This window comes from Polistes dominula, unplaced genomic scaffold (genome assembly GCF_049000335.1).
Source record: "Polistes dominula isolate Pdom_NZ unplaced genomic scaffold, Pdom_raw_medaka contig_26, whole genome shotgun sequence".
NCBI classification, from domain to species: Eukaryota; Metazoa; Arthropoda; class Insecta; order Hymenoptera; family Vespidae; genus Polistes; species Polistes dominula.
In genome coordinates this window covers 528518-548346 of record NW_028300939.1, presented here as the reverse complement: position 1 = coordinate 548346, position 19829 = coordinate 528518, and the positions used below count along the sequence as shown (strand labels likewise).

At 34.5% G+C, this 19829-nt stretch overlaps 1 protein-coding gene and 1 long non-coding RNA gene across 2 annotated transcripts in view; one reads left to right on the top strand and one right to left on the bottom strand.

Moving 5' to 3' along the window:
* The window catches only part of LOC107073244 (1-phosphatidylinositol 4,5-bisphosphate phosphodiesterase epsilon-1), a 30915-nt gene extending 11668 nt beyond the window's left edge, over nucleotides 1-19247 (top strand). The window contains 16 exon segments of the mRNA XM_089171434.1: nucleotides 578-924; nucleotides 1499-1644; nucleotides 6172-6367; nucleotides 9876-10331; nucleotides 10739-11199; nucleotides 11273-11558; nucleotides 11633-11841; nucleotides 11940-12235; nucleotides 12345-12571; nucleotides 12913-13140; nucleotides 13751-13975; nucleotides 14473-14779; nucleotides 14848-15199; nucleotides 15284-15341; nucleotides 15343-15608; nucleotides 15681-19247. Coding sequence (XP_089027560.1) covers nucleotides 1622-1644; nucleotides 6172-6367; nucleotides 9876-10331; nucleotides 10739-11199; nucleotides 11273-11558; nucleotides 11633-11841; nucleotides 11940-12235; nucleotides 12345-12571; nucleotides 12913-13140; nucleotides 13751-13975; nucleotides 14473-14779; nucleotides 14848-15199; nucleotides 15284-15341; nucleotides 15343-15608; nucleotides 15681-17190 — 5100 coding nt within the window. The 5' untranslated portion in view covers nucleotides 578-924; nucleotides 1499-1621 and the 3' untranslated portion in view covers nucleotides 17191-19247.
* LOC149032848 (uncharacterized) lies at nucleotides 12652-12906 on the bottom strand. Its single transcript, XR_016176188.1, has 2 exons — nucleotides 12743-12906; nucleotides 12652-12702 (listed from the first exon to the last, which is right to left on the bottom strand). It is a non-coding gene; the product is annotated as an uncharacterized LOC149032848 (long non-coding RNA).
* Nucleotides 19248-19829: the final 582 nt, after the last annotated feature.

Sequence of the window (19829 nt, the reverse complement as noted above, 5' to 3'; positions counted from 1 at the left end):
TTTCTTCTCTTCTCTTTTTGTTCAAAGCATTCTTTTTTACTTTTACATTTACTACGTTTTCGTTTCCGTTTCCGTTCGTTAGTTTTAAGAAAAAGACATAGTTCGTTATGAAAGTTTAATAAAAGCAAATATATATTATGTGACAGATTAATTATAAGCGTGTAATTTATATAAAGCAACAAAGACAATTCTTCTCTCTCTCTCTCTCTCTCTCTCTCTCTCTCTCTCTCTCTCTCTCTCTCTCTCTCTCGTAACTTTGAATTTGATGCACGAGGAAATGTAAAATTCCTCAGGGTGATGATCGAACACATATACACATAAATATATGTATATATAAAGGGTATATCGTACATACCACCATGTTGTACTGCTTTTCAAATTTCTCACGCTCGAGTATTCCTGAAAGTTAGTCCGAGTGGTGTGAAAATGAGAAATGAGTTGAGATTCGCAAATAATAGTGTGTGATGATATATGCTCGATCATAGAAAAAAAAAGAAAAAAAGAAAAAAAAAAGAAAAAACCTATTTGTTTGAAATCAAATGATTATTTGTATTTGTTTTGAACAATAAATTTGCAGAGCTGGAGAAGCGGCCGCAGCCGCAGCTGCCTCGGAGCTCTGAGGAGCTGGAGGATCTGCACAAGCTGCTGCACTTCCCCGAGGAGGTGGCGCTCAGGTTGACGGAAGTAGAATATCAATTATTTTATCAGGTACCACCTAACGAGTACCTAAAACAAGTAGCCCAGGATCTAAACGCATTGCAAAAATCAGCCAGTAAACCATCGCCACCACCACCACCAACCCCGTCGCCGAGTTGCAGTAGCCCAAGCAAAGCAAATAGTTCGACCCAAACTGAGGAAGAATCCTCTTGGCCTGGTGCTACAGTTTTTTCTTCCGTTCAGACGCTCATCAATCGATTCAATGAGGTACCTTCCCTTTCTCTCTCTTTCTCTCTCTCTTTCTCTCTCTCTTTCGTTTCCTCCCACCTAATCGTTCCACGTCGTTTACCGGTCTCGTTTATCGGCTCGTTTATCGGCTCGTTTATCGTTTCACCCTCTCTCATTTTTTCGAGATACGAGAGACAGATCGTGGTAAAGATAGAAAAAAAAAAGAAGGGAAGAATCGAGAAACGATAAGCTGCTACATTGACCAATTTTGTCACCCTCTTTCTCACGAAACTACCTTGACGCCTGCGCATCCTTTTTTTTTTTTTTCTTTTTTTGGTCTTTCAACGATTGCCAGTTACTCTTACGCAAACACACGCGAGAAATAATTTCATGGTCGCAAACGTGTCTGCCTCAAGGTACTCGTAAAAAGATAGAAAAGTTTGCCTTGAGAGGAGGAAGCCCCAGTTATAGTTCTCTAAAAGCAACCACCACCCCCCTTGTCCCCTTTTTTCTTCTTTTTATACTCTACTTCGTAATCTTTTACATTTCCATTGCCATACTTTGAATTTTGCATTATTATGAACTATGCCGTGTATTTTTGTGTGTTATATAGGTGAACTCATGGGTAATCAACGTTATAAACAGCGGTACCACTGTAGAAGAACGTCAGGCAGTGTTATCTTGCCTATTACGAGTAGCTCTAACTTGTTGGAATACTGGAAACTTTAATTCGGCTATGGAGATTATAGCTGGTCTCAAGTAAGTAAGATATTGCTGCAAATGTTAGAAAATAAAATAGGATCAATCCTAGTAGGATTTAATAGTCTTTCAGTAATGCGCATATATACATACAATTGTTAAGATAATAATCAAAATAACATGATACTTTGCAATCTGGAAAATAGGTAATAGGTAATATGAAACAAGATTTATCTTCGTGTAGGATAAATAAATAAATCATCTGTGTATTGAAATAGATCATAATAACGAGAATAGTTGTGTCCATCTAAATTTGTCTCAACACACACGTCACGTTCTACATCGATAAATGTAGAAAATATCTCTCTCTCTCTCTCACGAGTTTTGCAAGTGTAATCCGATTTAGATGTTTCCACGAACTTTCTACGATGTCACACCGTGTTAAGACTTAGGAGAATCGAGCAAAAGGACGCTACCAACCTAATCTTTATCCCTTGGAATAATACAATCCGGTTGCCCTTTTTTTCTATACACGATTCCTGTTTTTTCTTTTTCTTTTTTTTTTGTTTTTTTTTTTTTTTGTTAAAGATCTATGCATTTTTTAAGAAGACAATAGGATTGATGTCTTTTCTTTTCCAATTCGTATCTCGTCCTTGTTTCCTTCGAGATCCATTATCTTTCTGAAAGCGGACGTATTTCGCGAAACTTTATCGTTCTCAGAGCCCTAAAAATCCACCCTAAAGGAGCCCTTTTATTCTTCTTCTTCTTCTTCTTCTTCTTCTTCTTCTTCTTCTTCTTCTTTTTTCTTTTACCATCGAAACGACATTTTTTCCGAAAGAATCGAAGATATCTTTCACCTGTTGTTAGAACCAAACGAAAAGATATAATCTTCTGAAAGAAACGAGATAATTCTACTTGTCAATTTGTTTTTTTTGTTTTTTTTTTTTTTCATTAGTCCATATGAAAGATCAAAATTACCTTCATCGAAAAAGAACATTACAAAGTATTGCAACAACAAGAAAATAAAATGTTCATATATCTTCTCGCGAATGTGTGGTTCAATTAAAAGATAATTCGAAGGCAAACGAGATAATTATCTTTTTTTCAGTTTGAAGAGAGAAAAGAAAAAATAAATAAATAAAAAAGAGAAAATGCATAAAGAAACGTAAAAAGGGGTGAATAAAAAAAAAAAGAAGAAGAAGAAGAAGAATTGAAGCTTACGAGCTTTCATATTTTTGTCTCTTCTAACTGGTTTTTCTTTTTACGTACTCCCTTGTTGTTTGGGTTAGAGGGGAAAAAAATAAAAATAAAAAGATAAAAATAAAGTATTAGAAGATGAGGGAAGAAAAAGACTAAAGTAAAAGAGAAAGAAGAAGAAGAAGAAGAGAGAAAATGTTTTAGTTACGTGCCTTACGTGCCATTCCACGAAAGACTTTCTTTCCAAGGAAGATGGAAGTCACTCTCCATCGTGTGGCTAAGAAGAACTTTTTAATCTACATCCCACGGCCTTGAAGAAGGGCCACCACGCGGTTGGCCGCGTTCACTCGCTCGTAATTTCAACCCTGTATAGGTAGACTTATTTTTTTTTCTTTCTTTCTTCACCTTCTTCTTCTTCTTCTTCTTCTTCTTCTTCTTCTTCTTCTTCTTCTTCTTCTTATTCTACCGTTGTGAATACAATAATGATTCTTTGGAGTGCTTTAATTAGAAAGGAGTTTTCAAAAATGAATATAAAATATTCGTATACCTCGTGAGCCCTTTTATGAAAGCCCTTTCAACGGAAAAGAATATTTCAAAGAGAAATAAAATAAGTGAACAAGGGAGTTAACATTCTTATTTCTTCATTGAATGATAATAATCGATACATATAAGTACTTGGACAATTTTTAAAAAATGATCTTATTGCTGTAATATTTCAATTATATATTTCTTTTTATTCGATTTGTATTTCATATAAAATAATAAATATTATTCTAAAAATATGCATAACAATATTAGAGTTCAATTTTGATCATTATTTAGAAAAATATTTCATTTGCAAACATTTTTTAAAGTGATTTATTATTTATTTTCTTTGTAATTATTATAAAAATGCGCGGGGCCTGTATGAATGCAACCCTCCAGACACACTTTGAAAATGTTGCTTGCGAGCGCCACCTGTTGGGACAGAATTTTTTGTCTGCCCGAAAGATAGGCAACCAGTAATACATGCGTGTATGAACAGTTTTGACTGCTCAAAAATTCCGTCCCAGTAGATGTCGCTCGCAAGCAAAGTGTGTCTGGAGGGTTGCATATGAACAGGCGCGCATTTTTATAATTAAATTAATAATTAAATAAATTAAAAGTACAACAAATAATATTATATAATAAATTATCCTCGAAACTTGTTTATTTGAAGGTTTCACTATTAACTTGTGTGATATGCACATATGATTTTGTTATTTGTAAAAGGTCTAGCAAAGTATATTTTAGTATAGTTAAAAGAAAAGAATAAGAAAAAGAAGAAGTAGTACAGGTAGTTACTTACAAATATGCCGTTTGCATGAAACATTTTCATTCGAAAAAGAAATTCTTACTTTATTTTACTTAACTTGTTTTATATATTTTTTGTTGTTGTTCTTCTTCTTATTTCCCTCTTTTATTCTTCCATCGTTCTTCTCGATATCGTTCTCTTCCGATACCTTAGTAAAGTTTCTTTGAGAAACCGCAGATCTCGAAAGTTTCTCAAACAAGTTAGAAGAAGAAGAAGAAGAAGAAGAAGAAGAAGTATAGAGGGAGGAGGAGGAGGAGGAGGAGGAGGAGGAGGGGAAGGGGGTTGAGAATAAGTAAAGGAGAACTTGGAGAGATCCACGTGTAGATTAGGAAGAAAATTGTGGCACACAACTCGTAAGAGGTTTAAAGAGATAGTTCAAGAGAAACAAGAGCAATGTGTATACTTGAGAAAGAAAGAGACAGAAGAGGAAAGGATGAGTGGACCTTCCAGTAGAAGGTAGAACAGTTAATGGCTATTTCTACCGGATGTTTCTTCCGGATATCTCTCGTTCGTGGCTTATACGTGGCTTCCAATAATGGAAAAGCGTCATTTGTGGCTGAAGAGAGAAATGGAATCGAGCTGTTGTTTTACTCAACTTTCTTTTTCCTCCCTAACAACCATTCACACATACATACAAGGGGAAGGATTCTACCGAAAATTCTGCTACAAAATGAATATGCTACCTACCAAAATGAATTCGTAGAGAAATATCAAATCTCGTTTACAGAGATTTTTGATTTAGGTTAAACGCTGTATTACAAATTAGACAGAATTCTTATTTGCTTTGAAGATAATCATAAGAAGTGGCACTAAACGTAAACGTCATTTTGCTCGGTCTTTTGTGTTTCAAAGGTAGAAGAAAAATAATAAAAAAAAAAAAAGAAAAATAGAAAAAAAAAGAATAGAATAGAAAGAGAAAGATAGCGAGTAAGATTGTATGCCTGAAGACTGCAATCACCGTAGGGCAAATTTAATCCTGTTCGTAAAGAATAAGAGATAAGTCGCCGCAAGGTATTGCTCTATCTTTCTCTTTCCTTCTCTTGTAATATTACAAAAAAAAAGAAAGAAAGAAAAAAAATATTAAACTCTATATACTCGTACGTTAAAATAAGTTCAAGTATCTTCGAGATTGTTAGACTGTAAACGTTAGTTCTATAACAGTTAGTTCTTATTAGAAAGCATGACGTACGAGGAGAACTAACATAAAGGTTAACAAAACGTGAGACTTTATTTCCCATAGAAAAGATACGTTTCTGAATCATGGTTAGCAGTTGCAAAACTCTTCTTCCAAGTTAAAATATATATTAACTTCCTTTTTCGTTAAAATTCTAAACTCGATTCTCATTTTTTCTTTTTTTTTTTTTTTTATTCCGTCTTCCCCCTTCGTTCTTTCGTTCGTACGTTTTCGTTCGTTCCACTTTAAAATCCATATTCGACCGTTAGAGGAGGTCGAAACGTACGAGAGAGAGAGAGAAAAAAACATGAAAAAAATAAAAAAAAAAGGAAAGAAAGGAAAAGGAAAATTCAGCTCTCTGGTTAGAATATCGAGGCAAGCGAATAGAACGCGATAAAAATTCTCAAAAACGTTCCCTTGGTATTTAATCGAGTCGGAAAAAAAGAGTAGTTTTTCAAAACTTTCCAATTCCCGTAACTTTGGAATGAACTATCTATCTGAAAACTGAACCCACGAGAATTCATTTAATGACATACTGTAATTTCGTATATTTTAAATCAAATATATAATCAAAGGTCTCATATTATACATGTATTTACAACCGATGACGTCATTTATTTTTTTCGATGACTTTTTAGGCTTGTTAAAATAAAAACAACTCTTACAAATTGTATACTTCATGGCTGCTCTATTTAATTCTAATTAATATTTGAAATATCTTATAACTGATATTAATCAAATGAATTCAAATTTATCTATGGAATAAATAAACTCAACGTTAAATATGACATAGCTTTATGAAACTGACTTTACACTTAGTTTAAATGAAACTTCATTCAAGAACGTGTTATAAAAAAAGAAAAAAAAAATCTTTCGGTTACAGATCAAACAAGCTGAAAACATTTGGCCCGAACATAAGTGAGTCAATTCCTGTTCTGGAATATCTTGCCTCCGCCCTTTTGTCTTCCGAGTACGAGCATGCGTTAGCTCGTGCTCTCGCAATGCCAGAATGTCCAGTGGTACCATTTTTTGGTGCCTTTTTACGGGAATTAAGAGAAGTCAACGCTAATGAATACAAGGTGAGATTTTATGGATAATATTTAATCTTTTTGTTGTTGTTCTTTTAACACTTAACATCGAGATATCATAGAAGAAGAAGAAGAAGAAGAAGAAGAAGAAGAAGGAGAAGAAAAATTGTTTGACCAACTTTTTCCCCTCATTTTGATAAAATTTATAGAAGAAATGTGATATATCTTTTAAGATATAAGTCGTCCATTCTTTTTTCTTTCTTTTCAATTTAGTTGATCCACCATATCGAAAGTCTAGAATAGTGTCAAAAGAAAACTGTTGAAAAGGTATACAACATATGAAGGAGGAAGTTCATCCTTAGTAAGATATTTTCGTGTAGGAATAAGTGTGACTATTCTTTTGAAGATCCGTCAAAAAAAGGAAGAAAGAAGTATATCAATAAGAATTCATACACACACGTCCATTTCTATATTCCCCTCTTTTAGGAAAAACATATCACGAAAGAAGCTATTGTCCGCAGATGATATATTTATAGTATACATTTCTACAATACACGAAAACGTATCCAATGAAAGCTGATAATCATTCTTCCTTTTCTCTAACACGGTTTCAGTATAGTAATACTCATCTTGAAGGTAGCCTAATCCCAAAAGGTAGAGGAGGTCTCGGAGGGTATAGTTTCCACAAAGTGTGCAAGAAAAGCTTCCTCTGAAAGAGAAACTGCCAAAGTAGCTTTTCTAGAACGAAAAGAAAGATAGGTGGTTAGAACGCGCGGCCGCAAAATAGAAGATCGATTATCATCACTGCGTGTTCAATGTTTCCTGACAGCACCTACTCAAAATATCGAAATTGTACCTTTCAAAACTAAACAAATTGTCAGCTCTTTTTTTCTTTTTTTCTTTTTTTCTTTTTTTCTTTTTTTCTTTTTTTCTTTTTTTTTCACCAATTCCATTTATCAATAGTTTACATTTATAAATTAAAATGCACATTATTTTCTAGAAGAGAATCAGATTAAAATCGCAAATCGTTTTATTCGTACTAATATTATCTGCTCCAATTTGTTCTCTCGTAGAATAATAATACATCTCGATCAATGAGCTCTATTATTAACACAACCTTGTCGTTTTAACATTGACGAGAAAATCATAGGAGTTTATATAATAAGTTATATAAATATATAAAGTTATATAAATGCCTGTAATCTACGTTTATCCTGTCTTTTTATCTGTTGTTGTTGTTTTTCTTATTAGTAAAAGAATGTACTTGTATGTATTGATGTTACAACATATCTACATCGTTACATGAATATAATATAAATTTTGAAATATTATAGTATCGAACTCTACATTCATAAAATGTTATGAAATTTCAATCAAATTTGAATAAATTATTATTTGAAATGGAGAAATGCAAAGAGAGAGAGAGAACATATACGATTCTATATTACACAAATGGCATTTACATTGTATATTCTATATTACAAATGGCATTACTAATTTCTCAATATAAAATTGAATAATAAAAAAAAGAAAACGAGAGATAAAGACAAATTGGATTTGATTGAAATTCTTAACATAATTCGTCGTCGTCGTCGTCGTCGTCGTCGTCTCTATAGAAAATCTTTATTTGAAGTCAGTTTTGATCAATAAGAAGAGTAGAAAAATCTTAAGTAATTCGAATTTACTTTAATCTGACTTATAAAGAAAAAGAAAAGAAAAAAGGAAAAAGAGGCAGCAGCACTCGGAGTGCAAGATGTCGATAATATTTTCACTGTGAGAGTGTGAGAACAATGTTGGACATCTCTTAGGAGCTATAGATTTAAACGTTAGACGTGGATGAATGGTTTATCCGATAGGACACCTAAGAAAATCGCTTTTCTCAAACCGCATGGCATCTTCCTATCTCTTTCTCCATTCCTTCCTTCCTTTCTTTCTTACTTACTACAAATTCCAAACCGAATTCCTCGTTTCTTGGCGTGAAGTATCCTCCTACGAGCAATGCAGAAAAACAAGAAGATGCTGAAAAAGACGAGGAAAAAGAAGAAGAAGAAGTAGAAGAAGAATATACAAAATCAAACGTGAAGAGACAATAGTTGTTGAACAAAACGACAAGGATAGGGGTTTCTATCGGCCTCCAGCAGTTATGATGGTTGTAGGCCGGCGGAAACTACTTGCTCTTGTCGCTAATAATCGCCATGCTGAAAAATAATACTGCTGATGAGTTATTAGATTGGTTCTACAGGTCTGTCAATTTCTTTCACTTTTAGTGAAAGAATTAAGAAAAAATTTAGAATTTGAATGAATTTGATATTTATATATATATATATATGTATATCTATTTCGTAAAACATATAATTTCATCAGTCAATATAATTGTAATCGACCGCTCGAAGTAATGTCATTATCGATTAATTATCTATTGCTCGATGAGATTCGATAGGAGTAGATATAAACTGCACGTATAAACTATTCCATTAGGTAGCCTCCGAAACAGGATTAATTCATCGAAGCGTTATTTTCGAATCGATTAGAAGCATCATAAAACGCTTTGCTTAATTCTTACCCTTAATTCCTTGTAATTCGAAATTTTCATTACATTTGTCATGTTAAACAAATAAATAAGGATGTTTAACAACGTTGATTTAATATAATTCTAAACTATTACACATTTACAACAAATCCAGGATTGTCTGTAAAAAATTGAATCAATTTTCATGGAGACAGCATCAGAAGCATTAAAGAAAAGTAGCAAAGAAAAAGATCTACTTTCTTTCCGTTTTCCTTTTCATCGGTTTTACACGACCCATTCAATTTATTTCCTTTTTCGAGATATCGCCTTAAGACAATGTCGCGAGTTCCCAACTCATTTTCTACAAACGGATATTGACGAGCTTTCGAGCTTGCCGAGTTATCTTCGAAACGACGAGGATCATTCTAAACGCATACGTGACAGCAAACCAATGAAACAACTACATCTCCATCTTTCCAAACCTTGTTGTTCAAAAAAACAACAACCGGAATAAAATATCAAAATAAATGGGAAACATTAGACATGTATTATTTATGTAAATACATTTCATTTATTTATATTTTTATAATTAATACTCTTTCTCGCACAAAACAACAACAACAACAACAACAAGTTGCATAATACTCTCGTCAAAGGTTCACAGTGTAAAAATATATTTTGTGATATTCGTGAAAGGGCGTATTCTGATGAGAGTCCACGGTCTCTCAGATAAACTAAAGCAGAATGAGTTGCAGTTGACTTTGGTCGTCTTAGAAATTCGTAATACTGCACAAAATGTTTACAATGCTCGGTCATATTCATATTTCCAGAAAGGACTATTTATACAAGGCTCTGAATAACAGTCCACCCTTTTTCCCCTTTCTTTTCTTTTTTTTTCTTTTTTTGAATAGTTCAGTTGTAGGAAAGACGAACTAAAGGTATCATCTGTTCGTTAAAACAAAATCTATATAAAGTTTAGATAAATATTATTATAAAATATAAAATTTAATAATAAACTTTGTTGAGAGATATTTTTGTTTAATTTGTCAGAGTGGTATCGAGAAAAAGAAGAGCCGCGAGGGGACGAAAGATAAAACAATAGATGAAATTGGGCCGATTGAAAATTTAAGTTGTTCTGGTGCAAGGGTTGGTTACACCGGTCCACGGATAGACGTTGAGAGTAATACAGAAGCTCCATCGGGATGGAGTTCATTAAAACGGACAAACGAGACCTATGATACTAACGCCGTCCTTGAAAAGGTTGCACTATTTCACAAGCATCGACACGCTCGTGGAAGGGATGCAACCACCGGATCCCTTCACCGCACCCTCAGTCTACACACCACAGCGATCGAGCAGACCTACATGGCCGAGGAATGCGATGACAATGATTATCACCTTGATCTTAATTCTTATAAACCGGTCCAACCTATCCCCATAGATCATGGGGTTGCCCTTTTTCCAGTTGCCGCGCCACGCACAGGAATGGATCTTCATATCTTACAGGTATTGAGTTACTAAGCTGATTAGTATGATAACTAATAGTCCTGTGTGAGTGTGTGAATAAGGGAATAATAATTAGGTACTTAACTTTAGTCATAAAAGAAATTTATCTTTCTCTCGCTAACATTTTGCGTTATCGTCTCTCCCTGCTGTTTTAACACTTTGAGAAATAGCTATGAAAAGTCAAAGAAAAAAAAAAAAAGCAAATTCCCTCTTATTTGCTAGGAGCAAACTGCGAAGTTGGAAGTAAGGGTCGATAACAATTAATTATGTTGATTCGAGCTTTATCGTAACTACCTACTTGTTTGTTAATAAAAGATTGAATATATCTTGCAATTAGAAAAAGTACTTATGATTCGTTAATCAAAAAATAAATATTAAGGAGAGATAAAGGAAAGTGATATGATTAGGTATTACACCATGGTACAACGTTGGTACATTGGGATTGTGAAAGCGGCACTTCGAGAACGGCCTTGGTATTCGCACGAGTCGATAGAGCGTGCAGTACATTTGTATGGGAAAAACCACCTTGGAGTTCATTGAAAACGGGCCAATTCGGAACAAATACCGCCTACACCGAGTTCTCAATCATGAGCAATCCCGAGGAAAATATACCGGCTGGTTTAATAAGCAGATACGCGGCACAACAAAATGAATGTGCATCGGTCACGTTAGAGGAAGGATACCTCGATTTGGCCTCCGTTAAAGAAGTCATGATTGGTTGTTGCGACCGAGACAGGGAGGCTGATCTTAGAAGCATATGCAAAAGGTATGGCCTACCTGGCTCAGATTCTTGTATCGGCCTCATGTATGGTTCCAATCTACCTGACAATCGATTGCTCTTTCTACTTTGTCCCCCAGCACTTGGCAAGTGAGTAAAAATGATCTAGAGTAACGGGAAGGATAAATTAGAAGATATATAAAATTGATATCGTTTATTTTAGGATATGGTATATGGGATTGTGTTGGATATTACGAGGCCTGAAGCGACAGCGACAATTAACGGATCGAAGATCACGTTGGCTTAAAGAAAAATATCTGCAATTGTATTTCGAGGAAGGTTGCTTCGAGCCTATGACAGCTGATGCTATAAGAGCTTTTGGTGGACGTGATTGGTCATTGACCGAAAGTGTTGGCACCCTGTCGCCAGCTAGCAGCGCTACTATACGTAAAAGATGCGCTAAGGGAAAAAAGACCAAATCTATCGGCAATATTCATGCTCTGACAAAGGTAATTTAAAGGCTAAATGTTTGAAAAAGAAAGACAAACATTAAGAAATATCATCAACTACTTGGACGTTTCAGGACATCAGCTTTAAACAGTACGACTCGTCATCTTCGGATGGCAGCTTATCTGCCGCACCTTTTCGTCATATGACTGGCAGTAGGGAATCCTTAACGAGATTAATTCCAGCATCTCCAAGAACCAACAGAGATCGTGTTACATCACGCAGTCCACCTGGTTCTGCCGAAAGAATAGTAACTTCCAACTTGCCTTATTCCAGTTTACAAAGGTATCGATCGAATGAAACTTATCTAACTGTTATTTATATAGTATATATAGTTATACTTTTCATTTGTTTCATTGTATATCGCTATCACTTGGGAACAGCTTGCTTTGCGTTCCTAGAGACAAGGACAGAAATGGTGGAGGAATGCCAGGTGGATCGGAAACTTCATTGCAGGTGAAAACACGTGCCACTTCCATTATGTATGAGACTCAGTTGAACTTTGTCGAGTTCGTGGCACTTTTCCGATCGTTCAGTCTTAGAGCTAGAAAGGACCTACGTGATCTCTTTGGTCAGCTTGCTATCACGTGCCGAAGTCAAAGCGATGGTTCACTTCGAGATTTTAGTACACGTCCGGCAGTATTAAGACAAGCCAGTGATGCCACACCACAAAGAATTGGTAAGAAATCCAAATTGAATAATCATTTCAAATACATACAAAATATGTATATATATATATATGTATATATACATATAATATATCGATATATGTGCTCTATTTAATACAGGACTTTTAACCAGAAATAATTCAATCGATTGTCACGAATATAAAACAAGTAGTAACTTTCATAAGAAACAAATTCTTGACGCCGTTGCAGCAGCAAGTATAATGAACAATTGTTCTGGCGTCGACACGTCAAAGTCTCAAGTAATCACTCTTGCCACATTCACAAAGTTCCTCGAATCTCGACAACAAGAAAAGCTTACCGACGACGAGATCAAAGCCCTCGTCAAGGTAAATTTCTTAACTTTACGTCTTACTCTAACTAACAACTAATTAACTTATCCATCTTCCTATCTACCTACCTACCTACCTACCTACCTACCTACCTACCTACCTACCTACCTACCTACCTACCTACCTACCTACCTACCTACCTACCTACCTACCTACCTACCTACCTACTATCTATCTATCTATCTATCTTTAGATTCTATCCTTTCAATAAACGGAGAACAAGTTAGAGACACAAATTAGAGATAAATCAGACTGAAACTATACGACGAAGATACGCTTATGTAAAAAACACGCAATCAAATAATCCAATTTGTTCGTCGTACATTTTGTAATTCCAGAGGCATGAACCAGATCCAGTATTACGCACACAATGGTGCTTGTCCTTCGAAGGTTTTGCACGATACATGATGGACAAGGACAATTACGCTTTCCCAAACGAATACGCGACACCCTTGGAAAACGAAATGCAACAGCCCTTATCGCAATATTACATTGCAAGTTCCCACAATACTTATTTGACTGGCCATCAGCTCAAGGGCGAATCATCCGTCCAACTTTATTCACAGGTTAATCATTTTTACATTTTTATTATATTTTATTTCTCGCAGTTGTCCGAGTTTGTATTATTAAATATCATGGAAAATTGTCAAATAATTATTGTTTCGCGAGTTAGGTAATTATATTTGTACAAGCAAATACGACGCGGGGTATGTGCTGTAGTGTGTTTTTAATTAACGTATAGAAAAGTTTCACATGCATAAGTTTTTTATTGGCCCAATTCAACTTATGACCTAGTATTTTACTTCGGCATTTGGCCGAGCCATCGTTTGACCTACTAGCCAAAGCTCGCAAGAAACATCACGAATCCGATCGATTCCGATAGCTGATATTTCCAATTTTAACTTTCTCGAAATCAACGTTTTACACCAATCGATCTTATCAAATATCCAATACATTCTAAATTACGTTAAAACCGTCTAAGTTTCTCTCTCTCTCTCTCTCTCTCTCTCTTCGGTTTTAATTAAATCGTCGTAATCGATCCTATTCGAGATGAAATTAAATCAGTCGTTGCGAACAAGGACGATTTAAGGACTAAGACAATTAAATCCTATATCGTAAAATAAGTATCGAAATGTAAACTAAACGAATTGAAATAGATATAAATCTATCATTTAGGTCCTTTTGACCGGATGTCGATGCGTTGAATTAGACTGTTGGGATGGGGACGATGGATCACCTCTCATTTATCACGGCCACACCTTTACCACAAAGATCCCATTTCGATTGGTAGTAGAAGCTATTGACAGGAGTGCATTCGTCAGTTCACCCTATCCGGTTATACTGTCCATAGAAAATCACTGTTCCCAAAGTCAACAAGCACGAATGGCGCAGATCTTTCAGGTAAATTTATCGATTTCAATTATATTCTAAGATTTTTAATTTGATTAGATAAAACAACAGATAACAATAAAGTAGAAGTGAAACTAAGCTTCGAGAAAATGAGACGAGTTCATAGTATTAGCATTATTAATTAAATAATTATTAAAATGAGCGCCTGTAGAAATGCAACCCTCCAGACACACTTTGAAAATGTTGCTTGCGAGCGTCATCTATTGAGACGGAATTTTTTCTCACCTCAAACTGTTTATACACGCATGTATTACGGGTTGCCTATCTTTCAGGCAACAAAATTTCGGCAAGCAACATTTTCAAACTGTGTCTGGAGGGTTGCATTTCTGCAGGCGTAATGTTTTTATAAATAATGATAAAAATTAAAATTTAATTTTGTAATTAAATATTTCGTAGTATACATCTTTCATTCTCTCTAGATCTATAGGATCAGTTTACAAATTACTCTCATTCTAAATAAGTTTTCATTTCAATTTTATTCATTACAGTCGGTCTTTGGAGAAAAACTTGTAACAAAGTTTTTATTTGAAACGGATTTCGGCGACGATCCACAATTACCATCACCGTCTCAATTGAGACATAGGATATTAATAAAAAATAAAAAATTAGTAGTTGATCCGACTGGTCCATTATCTCACGCACCGACATCGGCATATCGTAGTAAAATGTTGATATCCGATCGAGCATCATCCATGAAACAAATGCGAACGGACGTTAGCACCCCGTCCGTGATCGAGTATTACAGTGAAGATGAAGATGACGACGAGGAAGATGACGAGGATGATAATATCGATGGTAATTATACCGTTCAACTATCAAATATTATAATTCACTTATATTTTGTTCCTTTTTTTTATTTCTAGACAATTCGATATCGAGCTGCGAAAGATATTTGGGTAATCAGCCGCAACTTCGTGTAAAATCGGATCAAACTACCGACGATAAAGTTCAACCAAAGCAAAGTAGTCAAATTGCTAAGGAATTGTCAGATTTGGTTGTTTATTTGCAAGCTATTAAATTTCGTGGCTTAAATACGACTCCGGGAACAGGTACATCTGGAAAGGTTCGTCATCAGGCTCATACCGGACCTGTTCAAAGACACAGCATCGCTGGAATCGGTAGCAGTGGTGTAGCTTCTTCTTCGGGATCACCACAATCACTTTCAACGTCAGCTTCAATTGCAAGTGGTGGCAGTAACATCGATAATCTTTTCAGGTATTTTTTTACTCATTTTTTTTTCTAAAAATAAAAGATAAATAATAATGAGAATATTATTAATCGTTGTTGGTTGTTTATCAGGACGACCCGTGGCGTACCAGCATGCTTCCAATGTTCGTCTTTAAACGAAAGCGCAGCGAAAAAAAATTTGTAGAAAGCAGCCATTGGGTGTGGTAGCGCATACAGAAACACAATTGGTTCGAACTTATCCAGCGGGAATGCGTATCGATTCGACCAATTTTAATCCTGTGATCTTTTGGGCATTTGGTATTCAAATGGTAGCATTGAATTATCAGACCGACGATGCGGGATTGAATTTAAATGCTGCCATGTTCGAACAAAACGGACAATGTGGATACGTGAGGAAGCCTTCGGTAATGTGGGATAAAACTCATATGATGTATAGGTAAGTCGAAAATGTATTATTATTAAATGATAGAACGATAGAATGCACACATATTGATATTTATATTTGTAGACGATTCAATCCATGGGACAAAGAATTTGATGGTCTACACTCAGCTCATTTGGCTTTATCGATAGTGTCCGGGCAATATGTTTCACCGTCAAACTTCTTGGCCAGTACGTACGTTGAAATCGAATTGGTTGGCATACCGATTGATTGTGCAAAACATAAAACCAAAGTAATACAAAGCAATGCCCTGAATCCAATATGGAATGAAAAGTTCTGCTTTCAAGTGATGTTTAAAGATCTAGCCTTTTTAAGATTAGGTATAGTAGAAGCAAATTCTCATCACTTGATTGCTCAACGCGTGATACCATTAAAATGCCTAAGACCAGGTTACAGGCACGTACGATTGCGTTCGTGTAAAAACAAACCATTAGCTTTATCAACATTATTCATATATTCTCGATTGGAAGAGGAAAGTCTCGATTATAATACTTGTTGTCGGGATCACAAGGAAACGTCATCGAAACGACCGTCGTCTGGAAAAGAACCGGATAAATTGACAACCGTAGATCCAGGTTTAGGTGGGGTAACGTTAAAAAGAAGAATGTTTTTCTTAATGGTTTATCACGTAACACCCGAAGAACCCTATACCATTTTAAAAGTAACCCAAGAAAGTACTACCCAAGAAGTGATGTTACAAGCGTTACAAAAAGCAGGAATATCACCTGAACACGTTGACGAATATATTCTCGTAGAGGAAGTCTCTCGTGGTTGGGAAAAACGAGACCGAGAAGAATTACCAACTCAACGAATTCTCGATCCTACCGAACACCCACTTCAAGCTCAAGCATTGTGGAAAGGACAAGGTAGATTTCTGTTGAAACGTGTCGGAGATGATCCAAGTAGCAGGGCATGGCTTTTATCGATACGAAGTACAGCCGGACATTTTAAATTGGATACCAATTCGCGTGATCATTCAACTCACATATGGGACGAGGAAGATACTTTTTTAGTTTGCATTAACGAAGTCTCACCGGAAATTCCTTACGCTATTTTACGAGTACCAGTTAGTAGTTCGGCTCAAGACGTTTTAGCCCAGGCATTGGTAAAAGCAAGAAGAATGGAAGATCCTATGAAATTTGTATTGGTCGAAGAATTGGAATGGGGTGGTGCTGGTGCCGTTGGTAGCGGTAGTCGTCAACAAAGAGTCCTCAGGGACGATGAAAATGTTTATAGCACACAAGCATTTTGGAAGACCTTAGGTAGATTTAGTTTAAGGGAAAGAGAACAAATAGCACCTAGGCGACATTTGTTACCAACAACGTTGGACAGGTTAAGCAAAGGTTTTTCCGTTGGTAGATCAGTATCTTTACCTGGTTCGAGTAAAGAAAAAGTCCCAGTAAGCGAAGCCTTGTCCGATCCAACATCCAGAGGTTTGAGACATCGTTTCTTGATGTCAGGCCGTAGACGTGAAGTACATTCCGACGGTGAGGATACTAGGGAATCTGCAATAATGACCGTGGGAATTCATTTAAAGAAAGTATCATTGAGAAAAATAAGGGGTTGGAAATCATAGTGGCAGTCGCGAGCGACGTCGATAACTTCCTTCTTCGCCGCTCGAACTAATCATTAAAATTCACAAAAATAACATTCATCAACAACAACAACAACAACAACCCCCTATTAATAATTAATTACAAATACGATAGCCTAAAACGCCTTTAAAGGTATCAATTAGGTTCGAATGAAAATATATATGAAGACATTTCAATTGTATACGAATTCAAAGAGAGAGAGAGAGAGAGTAAGAGGACATATAGCTCAATCATTCAAATATTTTATTCTTTACAGACGAGTTATATTATTATTATTATTATTATTATTATTATTATTATTATATGATACGAGGAACAATGGATTTCTCTCTCTCTCTCTCTCTCTCTCTCTCTTACAATTGCGAGCCTTTTATTAAAATAACAATATCGTTATGAAAATAATTTCATTTATTTCAATGAAAATCCACGTTTATTTAATTATTATTTGAAATTCACGTTATATATTATTATTGTTATTATTATTATTATTATTATTATTATTATTATTGAATATATTTTTAATGTCTTACTCGTATTCATTAATAAGCTCGATAATAATTATCAATTATTATAAAATATTATTGAAATAACTGATTGAGATCATATCTGAAAATTTCAATGAACAAATTAGATGATTTAAATTTTTTTGCAAAAATTCTAATTCGAGGAAAAATATAAATCGATCTAATATCTATGTTGGACCATTATAAAATATCACGTTGCGATAGAGTGATAATCGTGCATACAAATTTAGGTATATACGTAATATAATTATGACAATTCGTATCAGCAAAGAACAACAACAACAACAACAACAACAAAATATGATAAAAAGAAAGCCAAAATCTTCTATGGGGCTTTCTTTATAACACGTCAGTATTATTTCTTAGTACAATTTTACACACACACACACACACACACTTTATCTTTCTAATCTCTTTCTCTTTTACTCTCTTGTTCCATCGGTCATAAGAAAGATGAAAATGAAAATGAATTATCTAGGAAAAAAAAAATGTTTTATTTCTTACTTGTAAAAAGAAAGACCATGTGAACAACTCATTATAATATTTAATAGTAATACACTCGAGAATATCAAACTGCTATATACATATATATAGAGAGAGATTGCTAAAGTTTGCAAAATTGATTGATGTTTACTTTCTATTACACATACAGACAGACACACACATACACACTACCATTTCTTCCTCTTAATCTTCTTTGAAGAGAATTTTATTATTAGAGAGATTGTACATATATATTTGAAGGATCCGCGAAAGTTGTTGATTTTTGTTTTGAATTACTACCATGCTTATGCATTCGAATAAACACATTTGCGAGATGATCAATAGGAATATGCATGAATTGCCAAGAATTTTCAACATGCATAATTATTGAATGAAGATGAAGAAGAAGATGAAGAAGAAGAAGAAGAAGAAGAAGAAGAAGAAGAAGGAGAATGAGAAGAATTAATTCAATACCGAGATAGCCTAATTTTTGTTAATTAAATAACACAAGATAAATCTACAAAATGACAGCAGAGAGCAGCATGATGAAATATTGATTAGACGAACGATATTATCTAATCTGCCAACGATGCCACAAGAATCTCGTTCCGTCTTCCAACACACCCTATATAAATAATATTGTAATATCCATTTTCTAAAAAAAAAAACTACCGAAACTAATTTAACATTTCCTACGAAAAATTGTAAATCCATTTCAATCAATCCGACAAAATATACATAATAATAATAATAATAATAATAATATAATAATAATAATAATAATAATCGTGTTTCTTAAAAATTGCAAAAGAAAAAAAAAAGAGAAAATGTAAAAAAAGGTGAGAAAGAAAAAAAATGTCGTCTCTTCCGAAGTCTCGTGACATCGTTGTGCATGCACACTCTATATACAAAATATAAAAGAAGAATTATTATTGCAAATTATTTATTATCAAAATGAGAGGAAAAATAAAGGTTTATGTAAATAGGTGCAAACGAATAATGGCTACTAATAACGATAATTATAAACGTTATGTGTATTTTAATTGAATCTCGACACACTCTCCCGCCCCCCGACCCACCCTCCAAACACCCTGAAAAAATTCGCAAGAAAAACCCAAAATAAAATGAAATAAAATAAAATAAATAAAAATGAAAACACATCGTCAACAAGAGGAGGAGGAGGAGGAGGAGGAGGAGGAGGAGGTCGTCGAAAAAACTTCGAAGAAAAAAAACGAAATAAATGAAATTGAGAAAGGAAAAAAAGAGTTATAAACAATTTGATGCAGTTAAGAAGGATTTAAGATACAATAACATTTTCAAAGCTTTTTGAGAAAAGCTCACGCGTGTAAGAAAGAACAACGCGGTTACTTCTTAAAATACTTTTGGGACCACTCTCGTTAAGAATATTACCTGGGTGCTTCTTTCTATTCTATTTGAATTTTTCTTTGACGATGGTAAGAAAACTAGAAGATATGTAAGAACATATACATATATACAGGACCGTATTTATACTTTTAAAAAGGTCCTAAGTATGAAACTTATTGTGAAGCGACAAAAACGAAAAAAAATCATTTGATTTACTTCAATTTCAATTTCAATTTCAATTTCAATTT